This window comes from Lycorma delicatula, chromosome 11, assembly GCF_047948215.1.
Source record: "Lycorma delicatula isolate Av1 chromosome 11, ASM4794821v1, whole genome shotgun sequence".
Lineage (NCBI taxonomy): Eukaryota > Metazoa > Arthropoda > Insecta > Hemiptera > Fulgoridae > Lycorma > Lycorma delicatula.
This window is the reverse complement of record NC_134465.1, coordinates 58377963-58401729: the sequence shown is the minus strand read 5'-3', so window position 1 is coordinate 58401729 and position 23767 is coordinate 58377963. Positions and strand designations below refer to the sequence as shown.

Sequence of the window (23767 nt, the reverse complement as noted above, 5' to 3'; positions counted from 1 at the left end):
AAACAAATATCTGTTACGAATAAAAATGAATTTTTATACATGTACCTATTGTACATGTTTGGTTTAAATTTACATATCTCTCTATAGCTTAAATGAACGTGTGTTACAGCACATTTGTATTGAGTACCTAAGTGGGTCATATGTATGTGTGCGCGCGCGTGTGTATTTACATGGTGTTTGAACATTTACCATTCGTTTAAAGAACATAAAGTGGAACCTTTCAACGTTAGAAATTCATTAAGAGCTGAAACATTTTAATACTGTACTGTAAAATAAAACGGCAAATCTAAATGCTCGTAACATTGAAAATAAAAATTAATTTAACCTGCAATGCAAATGATTTTATTTTATGGAATTCTCAATAACTATATAAATAATTGATATTCAAATTGTATTCCTAATTTAAATATTCGAGCAATAAAAAAAAAATCTATGAACATTAGTTTATGTAAAATACACTTAACAATAAAAATATCTGTAGAAAAAAGAAATATTATCTACTTTTAGTTGAACTTTAAAAAGAACATAGTTAAAAACAAATAGATATGGTCATTCTAATTTACATAAAAATTTCTGTAAAATATATATGAAAAACTAAATGTAAACACACTTAATACTCGTATTATATATAGGCGTCGGCATACGCCTCGGTCTCAACTGAGGCTGTACTGGTGGTGACTGGGATGCCGTCACTTCAGCAGCTGGTGGCGGCTCGTGCGCAAGTTTATCAGGTTGTGTCTAAGGACGATGCCAACGCAACTGTTTAGGGATAAGGATTAACAAGCCAGGCGGGAAGCGTCCACGAAAGAGATATGGACGCATCGTTTAATCACGCACAGGTTGACCGGTAGGAAGTTTGGCGAACTGGAATTCTGACTGACACAATTCCTGATCGGCCATGGGGTCTTTCGTTCGTAGCTGTGTGAACGAAGAAGAGCTGAAGAGCCTTTCTGCCCTTACTGTCGAGAGTTAGACACGCCGGAACACGTGATATTCCAGTGCCCGCGTTGGGACGAGGAACGCCACGACTGTACTGCCGTAACTGGACATCTCGAGGTGGGGACCATCGTTGGAACGATGTTACCCAGTTCGGTGAACTTCAACAATGTATCGGGTTTTGTTTCGGGAATACTGCGAATGAAATATCGGGAAGCGTGGTGGTGAGGGACAATTCCGTACGGTGCTGCCGTTCGCCCGTGCTTGCACGGGTGGGCGGTGGTGATCTATGCTAGATATTTACGTACAGACGTCACACTGAAACTAGTCAAATGGATTCAGGGATAGTCAAAATGGATATTTCCGTTGAAATCTGAAAATCGGATTTTTTTGGGATTACTTCCTTGTACTTAGTACAAAATACAAGGAAGTATTAAAAAGTAAAATAATATGATGAAATAATGTTTCATGATATTGATTGATATAACTTTAAATTGTTTATTTATAAATATATTTCTCTTTTATTCCGCCATGTTTTATACTTAGATTAATTTTATTATTAGTTGTATTTGAAACTAAGTAATGAAACTGATTATAGATATTACTACATAAAATATCCTTCCACATTTTCACTAATCGAACATATTCTGGAATTTTTTACACGCTTCGTGAATTTCTCTGTATAAGATTCACAATGAATTTTTAAATTATTTATAAAATTGTTATTTTTTTATTCTTATCGCTTTTGTTCTATTAGGAGACAGATGAAACACACGCAAACATTTATAATGGCCACTGCATGAATGGTTTTACTATCCAACCATGGGCTGAAAGAATTTGTTTACATGGCTCTAAATATAAATAAAACGTATTATTATAATTTACATTTAAAATACAAGTAAATAGTCAAACTTAGTAATTGGAGCCCACGATGCATTAAAAACAACTGAAGTAAAATTTTAGATTTATTCATTACGCGGAATAATATTCTGTAACATTTTGGTTGAATATTCAAGCTTCTCATTAATGATGCTTAATAACAGTAGATAGATTCTATAACAACTTTTCACTTAAAATTTTCTTCTGTAATAACCCAGTTATATAGAGGTCAATAACCACTCTACAGCTTTCACATTAAGTATTAAACTTCATTAAATATTACAGTTACACGCACACTTAGGCAAACATAAACTTACGAAATTCTATATATTTAATTACATACAGAAATTTTATAATTAAATTCAAAGATACTTTTGTCAGATAATATAAAACATCTAGTTTTATGTTTTTTTTCGTTTGCAGCACTCATTAAGTTTTGTAATTTCCTTTATTAAAAAAAATATTTCAAAAAAGAAAGAGCTAAATATTTAAACCTACAGGACATTTAAAAAATAAAAATATACTAATAAAGACGAAATAAAGATTCTCTGACTGAAAATAAAAGCTAAAACTAACTGTAAAAATAGCTTTAAAAACCTGTTAAACTTCATATAAAAAAAAAAAAAATTAAAAAAATATCATTCTACTAGTCGGAGCGTGGAATGTTAGAAGTTTATAAAAGGTTAAAAAAGATCTATAAAAGAAAATTTAAAGAGGGAAATGAATAGGTTAAATGTAGATGTAGTAGAAATTAGCGAGGTTCAAAGGGAAGTGGAAAACGAATTTTGATCTGTTGATTTTAGAATAGTTAACTCAGAATCAAATAAAGGGCAGGCCGGAGTAGGTTTCGTAATGAACAGAAAGATAGAGAAGAGAGTAGAGTATTTTAAAAAGCATAGCGATACGATAATTGTAACCAGGTGTAAAATCAAAACATAAGCCAACAATGATGTTAAATATGCCTACAAGAGTCCATGATGATGATGATAATGAGGTAGTGTGTGTATACAAAGAAATTAAACACATAAAACGGAATGAAAATTTAATGATAGTTGGAGATTGGAATAAAAGTATCGGAAAAGGCAAGGAAGGAAATATCGCTTCAAATTCAAAACTGATTTGAGTTTTGCACGAAGTATAATTTAGTAACTGCCAATATCCAGTTTACACCAATATACACACGGAAAAAGCCAAGTGGAAAAAGTGGTAGGAGAAGACCAATTTGGTTTCAGAAAAATATAAGAACAAGGAAAGCAATTTTAGCACTTAGATTTACAGTCGAAGGAAGATTAAAGTAAAACAAACCAACATACATAACATTTACAGACTTAGAAAAGGAATTTGATAACTTAAACTGGAATAAAATGTTCAGCATATTAAAAAATTTAGGGTTCAAGTATAGAGATAGAAGAACAATTGCTAACATTTACAGGAACCAAACTGCAACAGTAATAATCGAAGAGCATAAGAAAGAATCAGTAAAAAAAAGGTAATAATGCAAAGATGTTCCGTATCCCCGTTACATTTTAATTTTTACATACAACTACCAGTTAATGAGTTTAATAACAGTTTAGATCCCGAATAATAGTGGAAAAGTGAAAAGATAAAGATACTACGATTTTCTGATGATATAGTAATTCTTGCTGAGAGTAAAAAATATTTAGAAGAAACAATGAATGGCATGGATCAAGTCCTACGCAAGAACTACCATATGAAAATATTAAAAAAAAAAAAAACGAAAGTAATGAAATGTAGTAGAAATAAAGTAAATGAACCTCTGAATATAAAAATAGGACGAGAAAGACTATGGAGGTAGAAGAGTTTTGTTATTTGGGAAGTACAATTACAAAAGAATGTACGTATTAAACTATTTAAAATTTGTAAGTATTAAGTCGATCCGACTTAGCGGTAAGGGATATTCATCATTTATTTGTAAACAATTTTTGCCCTATATTTCGAAAACTCATTAATCAAAAAAATTAAAGTTTGGCTATATATCTCAGCTTTTGCCTGATTTTCTGACTTTTGCCTGATCCATCGGACAAGGTGCATTACGGTACCAATTTTATTTGTTTTGCTTAACCATAAGTATTGTTAGATTTTTTTTTTTGAATAATATTGCACTGAAGGGACCAATTTTTTTGTTAACAATAGTTGATACTAAAGATAACAATTATAAGATTCACGACAAAGAAATAAGAGATATTATTAGAAACAATACATCTAATTTAATAAATAATATTAATTGCAAATAAACAATAAATTCTTTTTTTTTTGTCTTCAGTCATTTTACTGGTTTGATGCAGCTCTCCAAGCTTCCCTATCTAGTGCTAGTCGTTTCATCTCAGTATACCCTCTATATCCTACATCCCTAACAATTTGTTATACATATTCCAAACGTGGCCTGCCTACACAATTTTTCCCTTCTACCTGTCCTTCCAATATTAAAGCGACTATTCCAGAATGCCTTAGTATGTGGCCTATAAGTCTGTCTCTTCTTTTAACTATATTTTTCAAAATGCTTCTTTCTTCATCTATTTGCCGCAATACCTCTTCATTTGTCACTTTATCCACCCATCTGATTTTTAACATTTTCCTATAGCACCACATTTCAAAAGTTTCTAATCTTTTCTTCTCAGATACTCCGATTGTCCAAGTTTCACTTCCATATAAAGCGACACTCCAAACATACACTTTCAAAAATATTTTCCTGACATTTAAATTAATTTTTGATGTAAACAAATTATATTTCTTACTGAAGGCTCGTTTAGCTTGTGCTATTCGACATTTTATATCGCTTCTGCTTCGTCCATCTTTAGTAATTCTACTTCCCAAATAACAAAATTCTTCTACCTCCATAATCTTTTCTCCTCCTGTTTTCACATTCAGTGGTCCATCTTTGTTATTTCTACTACATTTCATTACTTTTGTTTTGTTCTTGTTTATTTTCATGCGATAGTTCTTGAGTAGGACTTCTTCTATGCCGTTCATTGTTTCTTCTAAATCCTTTTTACTCTCGGCTAGAATTAATATATCATCAGCAAATCGTAGCATCTTTATCTTTTCACCTTGTACTGTTACTCCGAATCTAAATTGTTCTTTAACATCATTAACTGCTAGTTCCATGTAAAGATTAAAAAATAACGGAGATAGGGAACATCCTTGTCGGACTCCCTTTCTTATTACGGCTTCTTTCTTATGTTCTTCAATTGTTACTGTTGCTGTTTGGTTCCTGTAAACTCAAAATAGCAGGAAATAATGAATGATATTACCAATAACCAGATTGGAGAAATAACCCAAAAAATAACACACTAACATGCTTTTTTTTACTGATCATTTTAAACATTTTCCATACTAATATATTTTACATATTAAAAATATAAGCATTATTGCTTATAATTACAGATATAAATTATACATATAATCAACCAAATTTACGCTCGCTTCGCTCGTTAACCTCGACTAATTGACAGTATTTTTTTGATTATTTAAATAATAAATAAATAAAATTATTTAAATAATAAGAATTCTAACGTTGAAATCTTAGTAAAGGCAGTTACACTTTTATACGGATTTGAATACTAGTTTGGTGGATAGTGGTATTTTTTTGTGGTTGGGTTTCAATTAACCATACACCTCAGAAATGTTCGACCTGAGACTGTACAAGACTACACTTCATTTACACTTCTACATATCATCCTCATTCATCCTCTGAAGTAATTCATTAATGAAGTAATAATACCTGATCGTTATTCCGTTAGGCTTAACAGGAAAAAATAATAAAAAAACAATTGTCGGCCTCCGTGGCGCGACTGGTACCGTCTTGGAGTTTCATTCGGAGGTCCCAGGTTCGAATCCCCCGGTCAGGCATGGCATTCACAAAAAAAAGTTACAGCAATAATTACTGAATTTATTATTTAAATATTCATTACATTACTGTTAATTAGCAAGGTTAGTGAGCGTAGATTATGTTTGGTTAGATTATATTTATAAAATAAATAAATGGTTATATATGGTTACTGGTTTTTATCTCCAATTTGGTTATTGTTAATATCAATATTTCTTGCTATTTTCAGTTATCTCTAGGTGAAAAACTTGCCAACTTGGGGTGTGGGGGAGAAAGAAACGAAAAATTACCAATTTTGATTTTTCATTTTAAAACATGTATATTCCTAATTCTTATTGGAGGATATAAAAAATACATCGATTATTGGCCGATTGAATAAAAATTTAAGTGTTTTTTTTGGTGGGGGAATTCCGAAAAAGATCCGAATTTAAATTGAAAAATTAAGGGTAAAGAAAAATGAGTAGATTTTTAAAGGATAATAAAAATAATAATCTTGGCTACAATACTTATAAAAGCGAAGAAAATGACATGAATTTTTTTGCGTGCAATAGTTCCATTACGTCGTTTTGTAAAATGTTTAAATTCTATTATTTTATTTATATTATAGTTGGTAATTGTTTATTATTACATTGTTCGCTTTAAAATCTTATAATTTTTTTTTTAATATTATTTTTTAATAAAAATTATAAATTTTTGGATTATAATTTTATAAAAATTATAAATTAAACAATTTTTGGAGTGAGTAATATTCATAAAAATAAACTTTAGGAAAGTGTAATCAACCCTTTATGTTTTGTCAAAAGAGTTATCCAGGAAAACGACCGGGAATGGTTTTAAATTAATTGGAAAAAGATTTAACGCCACTAGTAAATTTTTAATGTATGGAATATTATAATTATAAAGAAATAAATCAATAATTAGATATATCAAAAATAAATGTCTAAAACAACGATAATAATTATAAAATGACTTTAAAATTGTAAGGTAAACGTTGTTCAATCAAAAGTTAATTAAAATTAAAGGAGGTAAATTAATTAAAAATTAGAAAGTCATCGATTATAAATATCAAAGAGCTTTAAAATAATTTTATTAATTTTATTACATCAAAGAATGAAAAACAAAGATAAACAAATTGATTAGCAAACAAAACTCACGGTAGAAAGTCAAGAAAGAGAAATATTTTGTTACGATAATCTTTTAAAAAGGTTAATAAATATCTAATAATATTGAAAAGTTATCAGCTTCATATAAAATGTAAACGAAATAAATATAAAAAAGAGAAAAAAATATAATAGTATAGCAAGATTAATTACCTTCATAAATAATTCAATATTTGCTTTGCTACTTGTATTTAAGCTAACGTATAAAAAATACCTGTAATCATAAATTTTTCCCTACGGTTTAAAAGAAAAATACTCTTATAATATTGAATTTTCTCTGATAAAACAGCTTTGCATAATTGCTTTAGTATTATTTTTCCTTAAAATTGTTTTATGATTTTAATCATTATACCAGCTTATTAAAATAATCGATGTTAAATTCTTATAATTTTTATTTATTAATTTTTTTTTTAAGTTATATAAAAATTTTATTTTACAGAATATTTTGTTTAGATGATAGTCTTAATGTTATAGGCTATACCGGTATCGTGCATTGCATTAGACAAGAAAAAGAATATGAAGCGATTGACGTCACTGCAAAGAAAAACCACATTAAAGATAACGACAGCGTATAGAACAGTGTAGGCAGCATCGGCGAGTGTGTTGGGAGGAGTGCCTCCCATTCATCTTATAGCCCAATACAGGAAAAGATTATACGAGGGTATAAGAGAGAACGCTAAAATCCTCCTATTGCAAGAATCGCAGGAGGCTTGGGATGAGTCACATACTGGAACATGGATACAAAGAATGATACCGCAATTAGAGACGTAGCTGGGGAGAGGTCATAGTGATGTGAGTTATTATGGTGCACAGGCCATGAAGAATTTGGCGAGTATTTACACCGATTTGGAAAGCGAGAGATGTCCAACTGTATATACTGTAGCCTGGTAGATTCACCTTAACATACATTTTATGGTACTCCCGAAAACACTGTAAGCTATATGATACAAGGATTGGTAGAATGGAATGCTATAGACGGTTTGGCCACAGAAATTCTTCAGAGGAAAGAAATAGAGTTTCGTGACTGAAGCAGGGAACAGCAAGTATAATAAAAAAGGTAAGAGAAAGACCAAGACCTGTCACTAGGGGGGGATCTGGGAACGGCATAGCCGGACTTGGTTTCCCTCCCTAGTGGCTTGAGACAGGCGAGACCAAGTCCTGGTTACTGTGCCGGGGTCCGGGAACGGCATAGCCGGGCTCGTTGATGAGGCAGGAGAATGAGGTGAATAAAAGATCCGTGCCCCTATGTTGAGTATTGCTTGAATGCCGATCCGACTCAGAGGAGCAGGAGAAAAAAAAGGTGATAAGTCATTAATAACCTACTAATCAACAAGCGGATGATCGTTGAGTAACTACCTCTGTCCCATTTGGATTGGTCCATAAACAAAGCCCCTCCCACAAAAACTATCCTATCACTACAACATAATATTATTAATGTAGCCAACATTCCTAACACGTATCTGGATTATCATTAAAATACATTAATACAATACATTTAATGATCGATTAGTAAATTCGTTGATGATCAACGATTTTGTATTTACAAGTTAAAAAAATGTAAACTAAAAAATTACTTTTTGTCGCAACATATGAATAAAAAAGAAAAAAAAGGCTTTATGGCTTCTTTTTAATTTTTTTTTATTAATTGCAACATTTGTGAGATTTAATTCGCTATGCAATAACTCTCCATGTTTTTGAACTATCTTCTACTTCTTAGCCTTAATATGACTACTGAGTGAGAATCTCAGTTCTAGTTGGACTTAATGCCCTACCGTAGGATAGATCCATAGATAAAGCTTCTCCCACCACGAGCTCCTTTCACGAAGAACGTACTACATCTAGTATATATCGTGGTTTATCAAGATATTCCCTTCAATTAATTTTTCCTGGACATATACATTAGTATATCGTATAATAAAAACTATAAAATGTAAAATTGTACGTTTCTGTTTGTTACAGGAAAAGTGTGGTCTCGTAGTATCATGGATTATAGGTTTTATAACATTTATACCATTAGAAGCAGTTGCTATGGTGTATTCAAATGTACTTAGAGATCACGTTAATAGAGTGAGTATATTAATTAATACTTTATTTTTAATTTAAAATTGTATTTAATAGGAAATATATTATTAATTTAGAAATTGTGATAAATTTGGTAACGTAAGCTATATTTTAATATTCCTAAGATTATTTATGGAATTATTAAAATTATTATCATCATGTCTATGGTAATGACAGCAAAAAAGTTTTTATATTATTATCAACAAATAAATTTTCAGAAAATATTCTGAATTGAGATGAAATAGTAACTGTCTCGTTCCAGTCAGGTAGAATGAAATTAAATTTAAAAAGTTACAAAAATTATTCAATACCCACAGAGAAGGAGTGATGAAAAGTGTTGAAAAATTAAGACCAAACGCAAAGGTCATGAGTAAAAAAAAAACAATTTTCACCTTCAAATTAATTTTAGAAGCCACATAAAAAAAAATTCATAAATAAAACTATTAAATAAAGTTTTTATATCAGGAGTAGAATTTGATGATACAAAATGGAATAAAACGTTACTTAATATTAAAATATTAAGGAAGTAGATTTCTACAATCTACACCAAGAATCAAATAGCTTTTAAAAATTAAAACTAGATTATTAAGACGAGCATTAGTTAAAAAAAAAGGGTAAAACAATAATGTATTTTCTCTTATTGGTTTTTAGCTTCTAAATAGTAAATATAATACAAAAAAAAATCATTTGAATGTACAATTAAATGTATGAGTACACGTAAATATAAAAAAAAAATCCTTTTTGGCACGCCGGAAGGCGGAGGTACATTTCAGGTGCTAAGTAGGAGATAAAAAGAATTTCCACCTTAAAGTTAATAAAAACTTCAAATTTACTCAATACGACAATGTAAAAAATGTTTCACATGTTTGGCATACGACAAGCCACATCTTACAATTCCAGCAGCATTTTGGTCATCCCTTGCCGTAAGGGTTGATCATATAAAAAATTGTTACAGACAAAAGTTTAAGTAATATTTAGAAGACTTAAACTGATACTGTGTTTATTAAGGGAGGTATGAATTTTTTTGTCTATGAAACCTTATTTTTTCATACTCTGAGCCAATGGTTCGTGATATAAAAAAACTTTACGTACATAAGTTTTCGGTCCTTATCAAAATAATAGTAGGAACTTTAAACGAAGTCTATATTTTACTTAATAAGAAGGTTATAGTGATATTTTGTTTTTTTCGAAAAAGCCCCCCATTTCCACCCCTATAGTTCGATTTTGGCCGTTAACAAACACGACCAAGATTTTGGGACGTTATTTTTAAGGAACAATTTGAAAGTGATTGGCGCAAAATTACGGCAGTTATCGTGTCCACAAGAAAGTGAAATATATATATATATATATACGAGTATATAAAGTTTTGAGCTGATGGTGGTTTTGGGATCTGGAGGATTTAAAACGCGAAGATATGTTGAAATTTTCCGGAAGCTGAATCATGGTACCCATTACAATAGGTAGCATTCTTATGGAAATCATTCTTATGGATATCATTCTTATGGAAAGCATTCTTATGGATCTTAAGGAAATTGAATGCAAAAAAATAATGACAATATGGATTTAAATGTTTTATAATTCTCATAAGTTGTAAACTTTCCTTATTTATTAAGTAAAATAACTAAGAGTAAACTAATATAAAGCATATAGGTACAAAAATTTACAAAATTCATGAGAAAAAGAACTCTTACAGTATCTAAAGCAGATCTAAGAAAGATATTCTGAAATATCTTGAAATATCGTGAAGTAAATTAGGGTAGCAAAATGTGGTTAACAGAAAATGGAAAAAGGAAAAAGAGAGACGCTTGAAATGAAATGTTAGAAAAGACTGCTAAAAATTTGATAGTTTAATAAAAAATTATGATAGGATTATGATAGGAGAGAAAATTCGAAAAGAATTTTTTATAGAAATAAAGTAGATTAGCTATCCTTTAAAATAGTCATATTTAGTAAGTTTGGTAAAAATTTACGTGTAGTAAATAGGGGACGTATAGTAAAAAAAGCTACTGGGAAAAGCAGAGATTGGAATATATAAAACAAATAAATGAGGGTATAGGATATAATAAGAAAATAAAGGTAAATTTATTAACAGGAATACAAAGAAATCGATAATAGAATTAACAAACCAGTCAACCACATAAGAATTAACAATAACTTTTTATTTATTTAATAAAGTCTTTTTCGCAAAAATTCGTATTAAGACTCTAGATTTACCAAAATTTTCAATAAAAGAATGAAATGCAAAATTTATACTAAGTACACCATCAACTAAAAGATCAGAAACTTACTTGATACTTGTTGATACTTTATTAATACAATACAGTCCTGCTATAACGCGGCTCGAAATACCGCTAATACGGATATAACGCGGATATAACCTGCCCACAAAAATTATTTGAATATCTGAAAAAATAAAATAGGATGAAGAAATGTTATTTACTCTACCACTGTATTCGATATCGGTTTAAAACCCACCATAAATCCTTTGAAATTGTCAACAATGCGCTTCTAATACAACATCTGTCAATTAATCATGACCAATTTTAAAGTAAATTTACTTCTCGAAATAACGCGGTTAGTCTACAACGAGGGTGTTACGTAAGTCTCTCGCTATAATAGGTTATTTAAAAATTTAATTTATTTTTCATTAAACGTTTTTTGAAAAACTTAAAATTTAATGCAATATAAAAGGCTTGTTTACAAGATAAAATAAAAATTGGAAACGTATTGTTCCTTCCTAATTTAAAAGAAATAAATCAACCGTTTCAGTTACAAATTTTAATTAATAACATTTTTAATTAATAGGTTCAGTAATAAAATCAGTCATAGAATTCCTTTTAAAAAATATTTTCTATTCGCACAGACGTACAAATACGTCCATGATGTTTAAAAGTTAAAATCAGTCAAAATTTATTTTTTTCTTTACAATTTACACTATGTATTTTTGTGAGTTATTTTGATTACAGAATGTGAAGAATTAGTACAATAATAACTAAATAAATAAAAATAATGAAGGTGCATTAGCATTACACCAATTAAGTCCATCAATTTAATCCATAAACTTTCTATTGTTCCACAAGTAACAATTAAAACTAACATAATAAAGAAGGATGATATCTATAAAAACAATTAATAGATAAAAAAATGTTGATCTTAGTTTGTTTTATGAACTTTTAAGTTAATTATAAATAATTATTTTTTATAAACAAAAGGTTTTTCAAATTTAATACTTACAAATTTCTTTCTCTTTTTAGGAATTTGATTCAGCGTGTAAAGCAGAAGTAGCATTTTTTCTAACAAGAGCAGCGTTAAATGTAAGTAAATAGTATAAAATTTGTTTTTACATAGAACATTATTTATCCGATAATAAAATAAAAATGTTAAAATTTATTAATAAATATTTCAGTATGAATTTAAGTAAACGTTAACGAGATACGTAAAATAGTCAGATTTATCTAATTTATCAGTAAAAGTAATAGTATTTCTGTTATAATAAATCTTAATTATTAATTTAATTAAATTGATTACATCATTTAGATCGTTACGTAGTTTATTATAAATAGAAAGTGAAGCATAATAGAGAATTTTCTCGAAAGTTGAGTTGTTAATCTACATGTACTGAGAAAATAACTGTATTGTCTGCTTGAATATTCTTATTTTTTAGGAACGAATGATGTTTTTTTAAATCTATAGACATTAAGAAAAAAAACGTATATAAACGTCAAACAATTTAAATTAATTTGTACAAAAAAAAAATCGATCTTTGTTAATCATATTTAGTGGCACCTAACAAAAGACTGACAACTCATACTCATACATCCTAAACAAATACTGTATATAATATAATGTATTGCATATTATTTATTCACATAATTGATTGTACATAAAAAAAACTTGTTCCAATTTTTTCATGTAACTCCAAGATATAACTTTATATTTTTTAGATGTATTTTATATAGAAGGTAGTCGGTTGGGGCTTTGCACCTTGGACCCCCGAGGCACAGGTCGGCCGAGGTGAACCCCAGGGATATCCGAGCCAAATCCTGGGGGGTCTCCCAGGAGCACAGAGCCTACCCCAGGACTGTAGAGCTCTCTTCGCTCGACATTATCGGCTTATAAGGCGCCCTTTGAACCCCCGCAGCTCATTACCCACATAGTTATGAAAATGATTCTGATAAATAACAATTAAAGTGTTCAGGCTTTATAAAAACCAGAAAACGAAATCAAATTAGGAAAGACAGAATATTAATAACTACTGTTAACTAAAGTACACACACCTTTGACGATGAAAAATTCATTGATATTTTGTTTCCATGGTAACAGAAATATATTAATGAAGTAAAAGGATTAATTCTTTTTTTTTTCTTTAATGAATATCTTTAATTCACAATTTCATTCCTAATGAGGTTTGGACCTCGATCTGTGGCCTAGCCTCGGCCACAGAGGTTTATAATCTTTTCTAGTATAACACGACTCTATTTTGCAAATTCTCGCGACGACAAAAAACAAACAAACTTTCGACTTTATATATAAGTATTATACAGAGTTATCATAAAAGAATAGTGTGGCTTGAGTAATTCATAGGAAGATTGTAGGGAAATTTCTAGATGTTATATTGGTATCTCTGAAAGCCTCCAACCCAAAATTTGTTCATCAGCAGTTGTAACCACAACGTCAGTTCTTGTATTGTTGTTGCGGCGAGTTTAGTAAGTTACTATGTTCTCGGATAAAGACAAAGCAAAGTGCGTTTTATTTATACCTGAATTCAAATCCGTAATTTTAGTTCAACGTGCGTTTCGACGTGAATTCGGAAGAGATCCACCACACAAAAATAACATAACACGTTCGTTCAAACAATTCGAAGAAACCGGATCGGTTAAGAAACAGAAATCAACCGGCAGACCAAGTGTACCAGACGAAACGGTTGAACTAAATAGACGATCGGTAATTAGAAGTCCTGGGAAGTCCATCCCCCGTCAAAGCGTCGAATTAGGTATTCCAAAATCAACAGTTCACAAAGTTTTACATAAAAAACTGAAATTACACGTTTATAAAATCCAGATACTGCAGGAATTGAAACCCGATGATGGTGTAAAACGTTACAATTTCGCTGTTGAAATGTCGGACAGAATAAGTGAAAACGAATCATTTTTAGATATAATTTTTACAGACGAAGCTACATTCCATGTGAATGGATATGTTAACAGTCACAATTCACGAATACGGGGCTCTGAAACCCCACACGCAATTATTGAGAAACAACGCGATTCGCCTAAAGTTAATGTTTGGTGTGGTGTGATGAAAAATCGTGTAATAGGGCCTTTCATCTTTGCTGAAAAAATAATTAATGGAGTTGTGTATCTTGACGTGTTAACCGGTTATTGCTTTCCTCAGCCGGATGAACACGAAAACATTCATCGACTTCATTTCCAACAAGATGGTGCTCCCCCGCACTTCAATGCATTGGTCACGGACGTTTTGAACGAAAAATTTGAGATCGATAGATAGGCCGGCAAGGACCCACACTTTGGCCTCCAAGGAGTCCAGACCTGACACCTTGCGATTTTTTCTTGTGGGGGTACATCAAAAGCGTTGTTTATACACAATGAATACGCGACCTAAACCGCTTAAAAAATAGGATTAATGAAGCAATGACAACCATTAACGATGAAATATTAACTAATGTTTGGAGAGAAGTTGAGTGTCGTTTGGACATTTGTCGAGCGACTAAGGACGCGCATATTGAAATTTATTAATTATGTAAAAAAATGTTTGAGACGACAAATTTGAAAAATAAAAAACATAAACTGTAAGTAATTCTGTTTTAATTTAAACCATGTTCAAAACCGCACCATTATTTTATGATAACTCTGTATAATAATGCTAAACTTAAAGATTGATTAAATCTCTTCAAAATAGAACAGTAAGATTTTTTCAAATTACAAACAAATTTAAATTACTGATACTACAAACATTTATTTATCGTAAAATTAGTAATATTTTACTAAAGTTTCTTGGTAGTAATATCTGATAGACTGAGATGCACTGCTGTAAAATCTTTTAATTAAAACTTGATTAATATTTGTAGTATTAAAAGAAATTAATTAATTTTACGAATGAAATTATCTTGTGACGTCTTGTATTGCCTCACAAATTAACGTTATTAGAGATAAGATATCAGTACGTTTTTCTAGGGTTCTACAATGAATTACAGTGAATTTTGAAGGTTGATTATTAGCTAAACATTGACATCGAATTAATATGACAATTATTCCGTCAATCTTATATTAGATACACGTGTATTAGATACACAATCTTATATATTAGATACACGTTACTATGATAACTAATCTAAGGATGTTTTTCTAATTAAAATTTCTTTAATGAAATCAATTTTATAATTACAACTAACTTTGTATTCAGTTAGCATGCGAGTTATTTATAACATGTTTTTTGTACCATTGACAAGGAAATTTATCTAGCTATAGAAAATTATTAAACGAAATTGAAGAGTATTAAGTGAAAATAATAAAGAAATTAAAAAAAGAACACATTTATAAGAATTTTAACAAAAAAAAAGATAGAAATGTTTGAGAAAATAAAACAAAATTAATGAATGTAAGTTAAAGAGAAAAGAGAAAATAATTTAAAGAGGAAAAAAGTAATTAGAAGAATAGAATATCATGCTAGATGAATAAAAACAGTAATATGAAACAATTAAAATCACTTAATTAATATATATATTAAAATTTTTAGAAAGATTACATAAATTTCTTACACAGAATTAAATTATGTAACTTTAATTTAACAAAAGAGGTTAATAATTGATTAAATAATTTATCTTAATTAATTACTTAACTAACTAATGAACTAAAATAAACTTTTAAGTGTAAAGTTTTGTTCCGATAGAAGAAGTTGTTAAGATGAAGATGTTGTAGTCAAACTTGTCTTTATAGGAAATCAAATGTTGTAAAATAAATAAATAATAAAGGAGAATTTAAGATAAAATGAGAAGGTATTAAAAATCTAAAAATAAATTTATAAAAGTAATAAAAAATCGAATGAATAACTACTTAAAGAAGAGAAAAATATGATATATTTGCTGCTTAAAAAATACATTTGTTTGAAAATTCTCCACGACAAAGAAGTCATATTATATATATATATTAAATACACATTTTCAACCTCATACACATACATTCAAAGAGAAAACAATAAAAGTGAATGTACAAGAGAAATGAAAAGGTATATAGGAGTTTTCTAGTACCAATTGTAGAGTGCGTTAGTTTTCTAAAAGATGCTTGGTGTTTGTATGCCACAAAATATTACGATTTACCACAGACCCACCAACACCACAATCTTTTGTTGAATTTTCGACAAAAGCGCAATAATAGACTAGATAGAATAGTATTGTGAACGAACAATACAATCACCACAATTCCACACACACACACACACACACACACACACACACACACACACACACACACACTTATTCTTCTATTACAAAGTCCTTTCTTCCCGTTTAATGAAATTTTTATTTTTTTCAAACATCTAACCTATCTTTCTTACCTTAAAGTCATTTTTTTTTGTTTTGTTCTTTTTTTTTGTTCGACCAAAATATCTTTATTTTTACCTTTAATGAATTCTTCCATTCTTCCATTTAAACGAGTTTTATACATTTGAGAGATCATTAATTTTGACATTTATTTATATTTTTATGTAATCATATTTCTATGGTTAAATTCTAAATACTTTATACCATTTTTAATTTTTAAATCAATAACAAATCTGTTAAAAAAAAATACAGCACTTTTTCATAATTATTCTGTAAATCATTTTCAGTTCCTATTAATATCTCTCTCTCTCTCTCTCTCTAACTTTCTCTCTCGGATCTTGGCGTTTTGATATTGAAAGAACCCAAAAAAACACAAAAACCAGATGAAAATATTTGCAAGTTTTGGGTGTTTTACACCTTATATCACCAAAACTACTCGACCGATTTTTACCAAACTAAGTCATATTACTTCTACATATGAGGCATTAATGCCATTAAATTTGCAACTTAAAAGGTCAAGGGGGTGATACTGTAGAGCAAGGTCACCCTCAGTATCTCGAGATTTCGCCTAATTAAGGTCTTATTGTTCTTAGGCACATTTGTTAACAATTAGAAAATAATGATATTTCTAAAAAAAATTTTTGCAAAATCACGCCCCTAACCCAAAAAATACTGTAAAATAAACTAGTCGCTAAGTGAGTATACTGTGCCATTAGTACCCCTTTTTTACCTCAAGGAGCGCTAGTGTAGGACTGACGTACAACTGATGTAGTCGTCCGCTATGTTGTAACTCACAGGTGAGCGGAAGAATTAAGTAAATAAATAATATTTAAAATGTAGATAAGGATTTAAAGTTGCCGCTAGTACCGCCACATTCACGCGAATGAAATGCGCGCGCTTAATTAGAATCATTGAATTAAATAAATAAAAAATATTATATTCAAATAAAATGATAAATATTTTTAATTAAGTTGTTTGTGTAAGCCGTGTATTAGAAAAGAGCCGCGTGATGGGAAAGTCCTACAAGTGTGTTATCAGCTTTTTTTATAATTATATAGATACATCAGAAAATAAGTGCTGTTGTAAAAAAAGTAATAAAGTTTTTTTTTATTTGATGTATTATAATTAAAATGATTGGCTCATGTTATTAACTAAACATGTAATTACTGCAAACAAAAAATATTTAATAATAATATTCAGTACTTATTTGAAAATTCAATGTTATTTGTACAAAAATTCAGTCTTTTTTTTTTCAACGAAATGTCAAGTTTTTTTTTTTTATTTAAGTTACAAATATTACTAAGAAATCACTGGAAAGACGTCTCATATATATTCTACATCTTTTCAATTTGATTTATACAATATTTACATTTATATAAGCCTATTGAATTTTGTATAAAATAAAACAAAATATACAACCAAAATTCTTCTACTCTTGCAAAGGCTTTTCTAGGGGAACAATTCTATTTCCAATGTGTATAATATTACAATAATCAAAATTACATCGTATTCCCTTTCTACAAAAATAAAATTAGTTTTGTATGCAAACCAGGACACGTAACTTTTAGTAATATCAATCTGATTACGAGAATAATTTTTTTCAGTTTAAACTAAATAAATCAATATTTGGACAGATTCAACCAACAAATCTTTGTTTTTATAAACGAAACACGCGAATTAAAAATAAAATTCTTTAAAGTTATACGTACAATAGATTTTTTTTTTTAATAACGGTGAATTATGCTGTATGATAAACTGTCCGTTATCTAAATTAGTTCTTTGACAAAGGGTACCAGAATGTGTTACTTTTTTTTTAGGTCCTGGGCTAGACATAAATTACCTCAATTTGTCCCGATCATCCTTTTATGTAAATCACCCTTATTCTAAATCTCTTTATTCCCCATTTTATATCCTAATAAATATTACAGAAAACTCCAAACACTGAAAATCATGATAATCCTTAATATACAAACTAAATCAAGAAATACTTTAAAATATTTATTTTTATTTTTCATAAATATTTATCTTTATTTGGTGCCTAAACAATATGGCTAACAATACCGATTCTATGTGTGTACTTGAGAGCATGAGCTGCAGACGATCAGAATCCATCATTCAAATAATTTATGATACCCTCTCAAGAATAAATAAGACTGTGGTATTGGTATGAGTCCCTGGCCAATGCGGAATTCTCGGGAACGAACGGGCTGATTAGGCTGCCAAGAGAGCGGTAATAAATGGCAATTCTTCAAGTAGAATTAACATGTGAGAGCGACTTCATGAAAATACTCCGTGTTAAACTACGTTATCAGTGAAATAAGTTGTGGCTGCCAAGTCCTCCCACGGCCTTAGATAACATCCGAGAGAACGTGTTCGAGAAACCTTTTCTCCCAAGTAACACCAGGGAGTCATCCCAAGTCGGCTGAGGATTGGACACACTAGGTTTACCCACGCCCGTCTATTTGGATCTCCTCAGCAGACCTGTGAGGCGTGCATTGTAAAGTGGTCAGTACACCACTTAGGTCCTAGATTTCCCAATATTCGGTACTATTCGGCAAAAATTAGACCTGGGTTCAGGTATGAGGTTTTTTATTAAACCTGAAAAAATGCATAAAAGACAGTTGCGGTTTCTCTCTGATAGTGGGATGAAGAATGTAATTTAGCGGTTTTACTTAGTTTGTGTTTATTATTTCTTGTTTTTGGTGTTTATGTTTATTATTTACGATCATGTAGTTACACTTAAGTCGCTAATGACGACTATACTCGTTGATGTGACTATAAGTAAAAGTAAATAAAAAAGTATGGTTAGAGTGACTTTCGTATAAATTCAAACCTTCTGATTCCAAAATACAACAAAGCATTTACCCAAGTTCTATCTTAAAAATAAAAAACTGTTCACTAGGTTGGTATGCCTGTAATAATAAAGATAATTATTATATGTAAATTATAAAAATTAAAAATATATTTGACAATCGATATTGAGGCCAACTATGAAATTCAGATAATAATATGCTTTTTCGTTATTCTAAACGTAAAACTAAAGGTAACTGGTTATTATAAACAAACCCACCGGGTAGATCTAGTGGTGAACACGTCTTCCCAAATCAGCTGATTTGGAAGTCGAGAGTTCCAGCGTTCAAGTCCTAGTAAAGTAAGCTATTTTTATACGGATTTGAATACTAGATCGCGGATATTTTGGTGGTTGGGTTTTCAATTAACCACACATATCAGGAATGGTCAAACTGAGAATGTACAAGACTGCACTTCATTTACACTCATACATATCATCCTCTGAAGTAACACTTGAACGGAAATTCCCGGAGGCTAAACAGGAAAAAGAAAGAAAAAAGGTTATAGTAAACAAGGATTTCTATACTACAAAACCTGTCTGGAAATTAAAATAATGCACCATTTGAAATCAACGACCGGGATGGCTAAAAACCAATACTGTATTGTTGAACGTTAACGTTTTTCTTCTTTTTTAACCACTGAGACCACCGTTAGGTATTACTTCAGAGGAAGAGATGAATGACAAGTAGCTTATAAAAATGCCATACATACGAAAATATAACTATTTTTGACATATTATTTTATTAGATAACGGGATTTATTTAACCGGTTGCCAACAAAAAAGAGTGTGGGAGAAAACATTTCTAAACATTTTTTTTTGGTTTTGATATTTGTTGATCTACGTGACGGAGTGGTAGCGTCTCGGTCTTTCATCCGGAGGTTCCGGGTTCGAATCCCGGTCACGTATGGCATTTTCACAAGTTAAAGAAATTCATTTATCATCCATTGGTAACTGTATGGGGGCGTAAGCATGTTGTTACTATATAAGTGAATAGATATTAATATTAAACTTGAAAAAATAAATTGGAAAAAAATTCTTAAAATTTTGAAATTGAGAATCCATATTAATTGAAATGAATAAATAATATTCTGCCTACAAGGGCAGTTGTGTTAGAACCTTAATCAAATTGTTAAAACGTAATGTATATTCCACAGTATAATATAATAGTACAATACGAGAATATTCCGTAGTTCAGATATGACAGGTTATCTTAATCAAGAGGCTTGTTATCTAGATTTACATATTCGAACATTATTATATATTCTAATACAAGATTTGGTTGATTAAATTAGTTTTTTCAGTGGAAAAAGTACAAAATAACAAATTATAATAATCATACACTTTACTTTTCAGTGAAAATTTTGTAAAAAATGAAAATAAAGAATACATATGCAGAGTATTTCTAAAATGGTGGGCTGGCTACACGTTTTCGGATTCTGCTTGTAAAAATTAAACAAAACATATCCTTAGAAATGGAAATTTCTCTTCGTTCTCCCAGTGTCCGCCATTTTGTTATTTTTATATAAAAATTTATATCTCATGTTCGGATAAACGAATCACATTAATATTTGGTAAGCGTCTCGGTAATAAATTTTTTAAATTAGCAAAAAATGAGGACTTAAATACCTTTGCATATTACCAAATGGCAGCCATGTTTATTTTTCAATCCGTTATCTATATATATATATATATATATAAATGAATGTTTGTCTGTATGTCTCTTATGTCTTCCTAAACCGTTCATCCGATAGCGATGAAACTTTGGGGAATGGTTGGACGCATGCCAGGGAAGGTTTCTGAATTAGTTTGGACCTGATAGGTGGCGCTGGCGTCAAGATATTTCGAAAAATTGTATTTATGGTCCGATTTGCCTCATATTCAGAATACATGTTACTTACATGGAAAGAATTATCTCTGTAAAAAATGAACCCGCTAGATGGCGTTGGATTTGAGATATTTAGAAAAATTATATTTATGGACCGATTTGGTTCATATTCAGAATATAATATTTTTGCAAAAATTATACCCTCTAGGTGGGGCCGGTGTCGAGATATTTACGAAACAAATATACAAACAGACTTTTAGACTTTTTTATTCTACATGTATATATATATATATATATATATATATATATATATATATAAAAGGCATGTTCATATGTGTGTCCGCTAAAGATCATTTAACTAATGGATCGATTTATGTGCGGGTAAAAGGGGAAAATGGAAAACGGGGAAAAGGGGAAAACGGGAAAGGGTAAAAGGGAAACTATGAGAAAGGAAGGGAGAAGGGTGAAAGGGAGAAGTTAGAAAGGGAAAAGGGGAAGGAGAATAAGTGAAAGGTAAAATTTGAGAAGTTCAGTTTTTACTTTTTTTATCAAATTTTCAATTGCGTTCATTTAAATTCTCTCTCCCCCACTCTCTCACTCTCTCTCTCTCTCTCTCTCTATATATATATATATATATATATATATATATAGCAATAGCGAAGCATTGCTGGGTCTGCTAGTATCTCTATAAATTTTTGTTTCATCAAAATTAATCTTATTTTCTAAAATATTAAGCCTTTTATTTTGAACAAAATGACATTTTATTTTTGAAAGTCGGTTACCAAACAGCCGAGTTATGACAGAAAATTTATGTAATTATGTGTCTGTTTTCATGTCCTCCAGATTATGTTCAATTCGATGAAAAATTAATTGTTAATTCTAGTTCTGTAAATTAGTACCAAATTAAGTAATAATTTTCTCACAATAACAGATCTAATAATTATGACACAAAATTCCAACATCGATTTTTTCCTATAACTCGATTATTTGTAAACCGATTTTCAAAAGTAAAATGTAATTTTATTCAAAATAAAAGGCTCAATGTTTTAGAAAATAACATAAATTTTGATAAAACTAATATTTATGGACATAAAAGGGATTGAAAAATAAACATGGCTCGCATTTGGCAATTTGCCAAGGTTTTAAGGATTGTTTTTTTGCTAGTTTTAAAACTTTATTACCAAGATACTTACCAGATATTAATGTGATCCGAACTTGAGAACAAAATGGCGGACAGAAGGAGAACGAATGAGAATTTGCATTTTCCTAAGTATATTTTTTGTTTAGTTTTACAAGTAAAATCCGAAAAAGTATAGCCAGCCCACCATTTTAGAAATGTTCTGTATATATTACTTATATATACACAACGAATTTGCTATATTTTTCCAGCCATGAGAAACTGGAGTTGTATTTCGAAATCTGGTTTCTCGAACCATTTTTTTTACACCTATTTTTATTTAAACTATTGTAACGGGTCAGTGTTTCTTCCAATTAAGAGGAAAGAGAAGGAAAACAAAAAAAAATTAGAAGGAACTAAAAAGGATCCTTTATTTCGAAAACAGGTCCGTTTAATTATTTGTTCTTTGTAATGCAATCAATGGTACCTCCAAAAGCTCATTTTTGACTAGAAGAATTACCAGACCGGAAAAAGAACTTATAGAAAAACGTAAGGGCGGGAAGAATGAAAATTATTATGAACAATCAAAAGGACGGTCTATAGACTGTCCTATAGACTATAGACTGGCCTATAGAATCATACGACCCATCCGGTCGGATGGGTCATGTGATTCTATAGGCCAGGAGGTACAAATACTACCAGGGATCAGTAGACAAAGTGTGTAGTTTTGCACGTCCGAGTTCGATGAAACGTGCGATAACAGCGATAAAAGTCAGTGTTGGTAGCAACGATTGAAGGCTGCATTACAAGGATTCCATTTTGGACAGTGGTTGAAAACAAGAACCTCTGAGGTATTTGTAATTAGGAGCGAAAGTGACAGCATTTTATTTATCCATAAAGTGTAGGTAAGTCTTTTGTAAACAGTAAAAGTAATAAGACTTGCAGAAAGTGAACTGTGTGAATTTTTTTATTTTTCTATTGTTTCCTTATCGATACTGCATTATTAGTTTCTATCAGTCATTATAAAGTTTTTAGTAAATCCGATTGTATGTTGCTATTATAAACAAGAACAAAACGAAAGTAATGAAATGTAGTAGAAATAATGAACATGGACCACTGAATATAAAAATAGGATGAGAACAGATTATGTAGGTAGAAAAATTTTGTTATTTGGGAATTACTAAAGATGGACGAAGCAGGACCGATATAAAATGACGAATAGCACAGGCAAAACGAGCCTTCAGTCAGAAATATAATTTGTTTACATCAAAAATTAATTTAAATGTCAGGAAAAGATTTTTGAAAGCATACGTTTGGAGCGTCACTTTATATGGAAGTGAAATTTGGACGATCGGAGTACCTGAGAAGAAAAGATTAGAAGCTTTTGAAATGTGATGCTATAGAAGAATGTTAAAAATCAAATGGGTTTTTGACATGACACATGAAGAAGTGCTGAGGCAAATAGATGAAGAAAGAAGCATTTGGAAAAAATATAGTTAAAAGAAGAGACAGACTTATAGGCCACATATTAAG

At 30.2% G+C, this 23767-nt stretch overlaps 1 protein-coding gene across 1 annotated transcript in view; it reads left to right on the top strand.

Moving 5' to 3' along the window:
- The window catches only part of LOC142331948 (uncharacterized), a 382649-nt gene that overhangs the window by 325868 nt on the left and 33014 nt on the right, over positions 1-23767 (top strand). Inside the window, exons 4-5 of the mRNA XM_075378000.1 lie at positions 8782-8889; positions 12138-12197. Of these exons, the coding sequence (XP_075234115.1) occupies positions 8782-8889; positions 12138-12197 (168 nt within the window). The remainder of the gene's footprint in view (positions 1-8781; positions 8890-12137; positions 12198-23767) is intronic.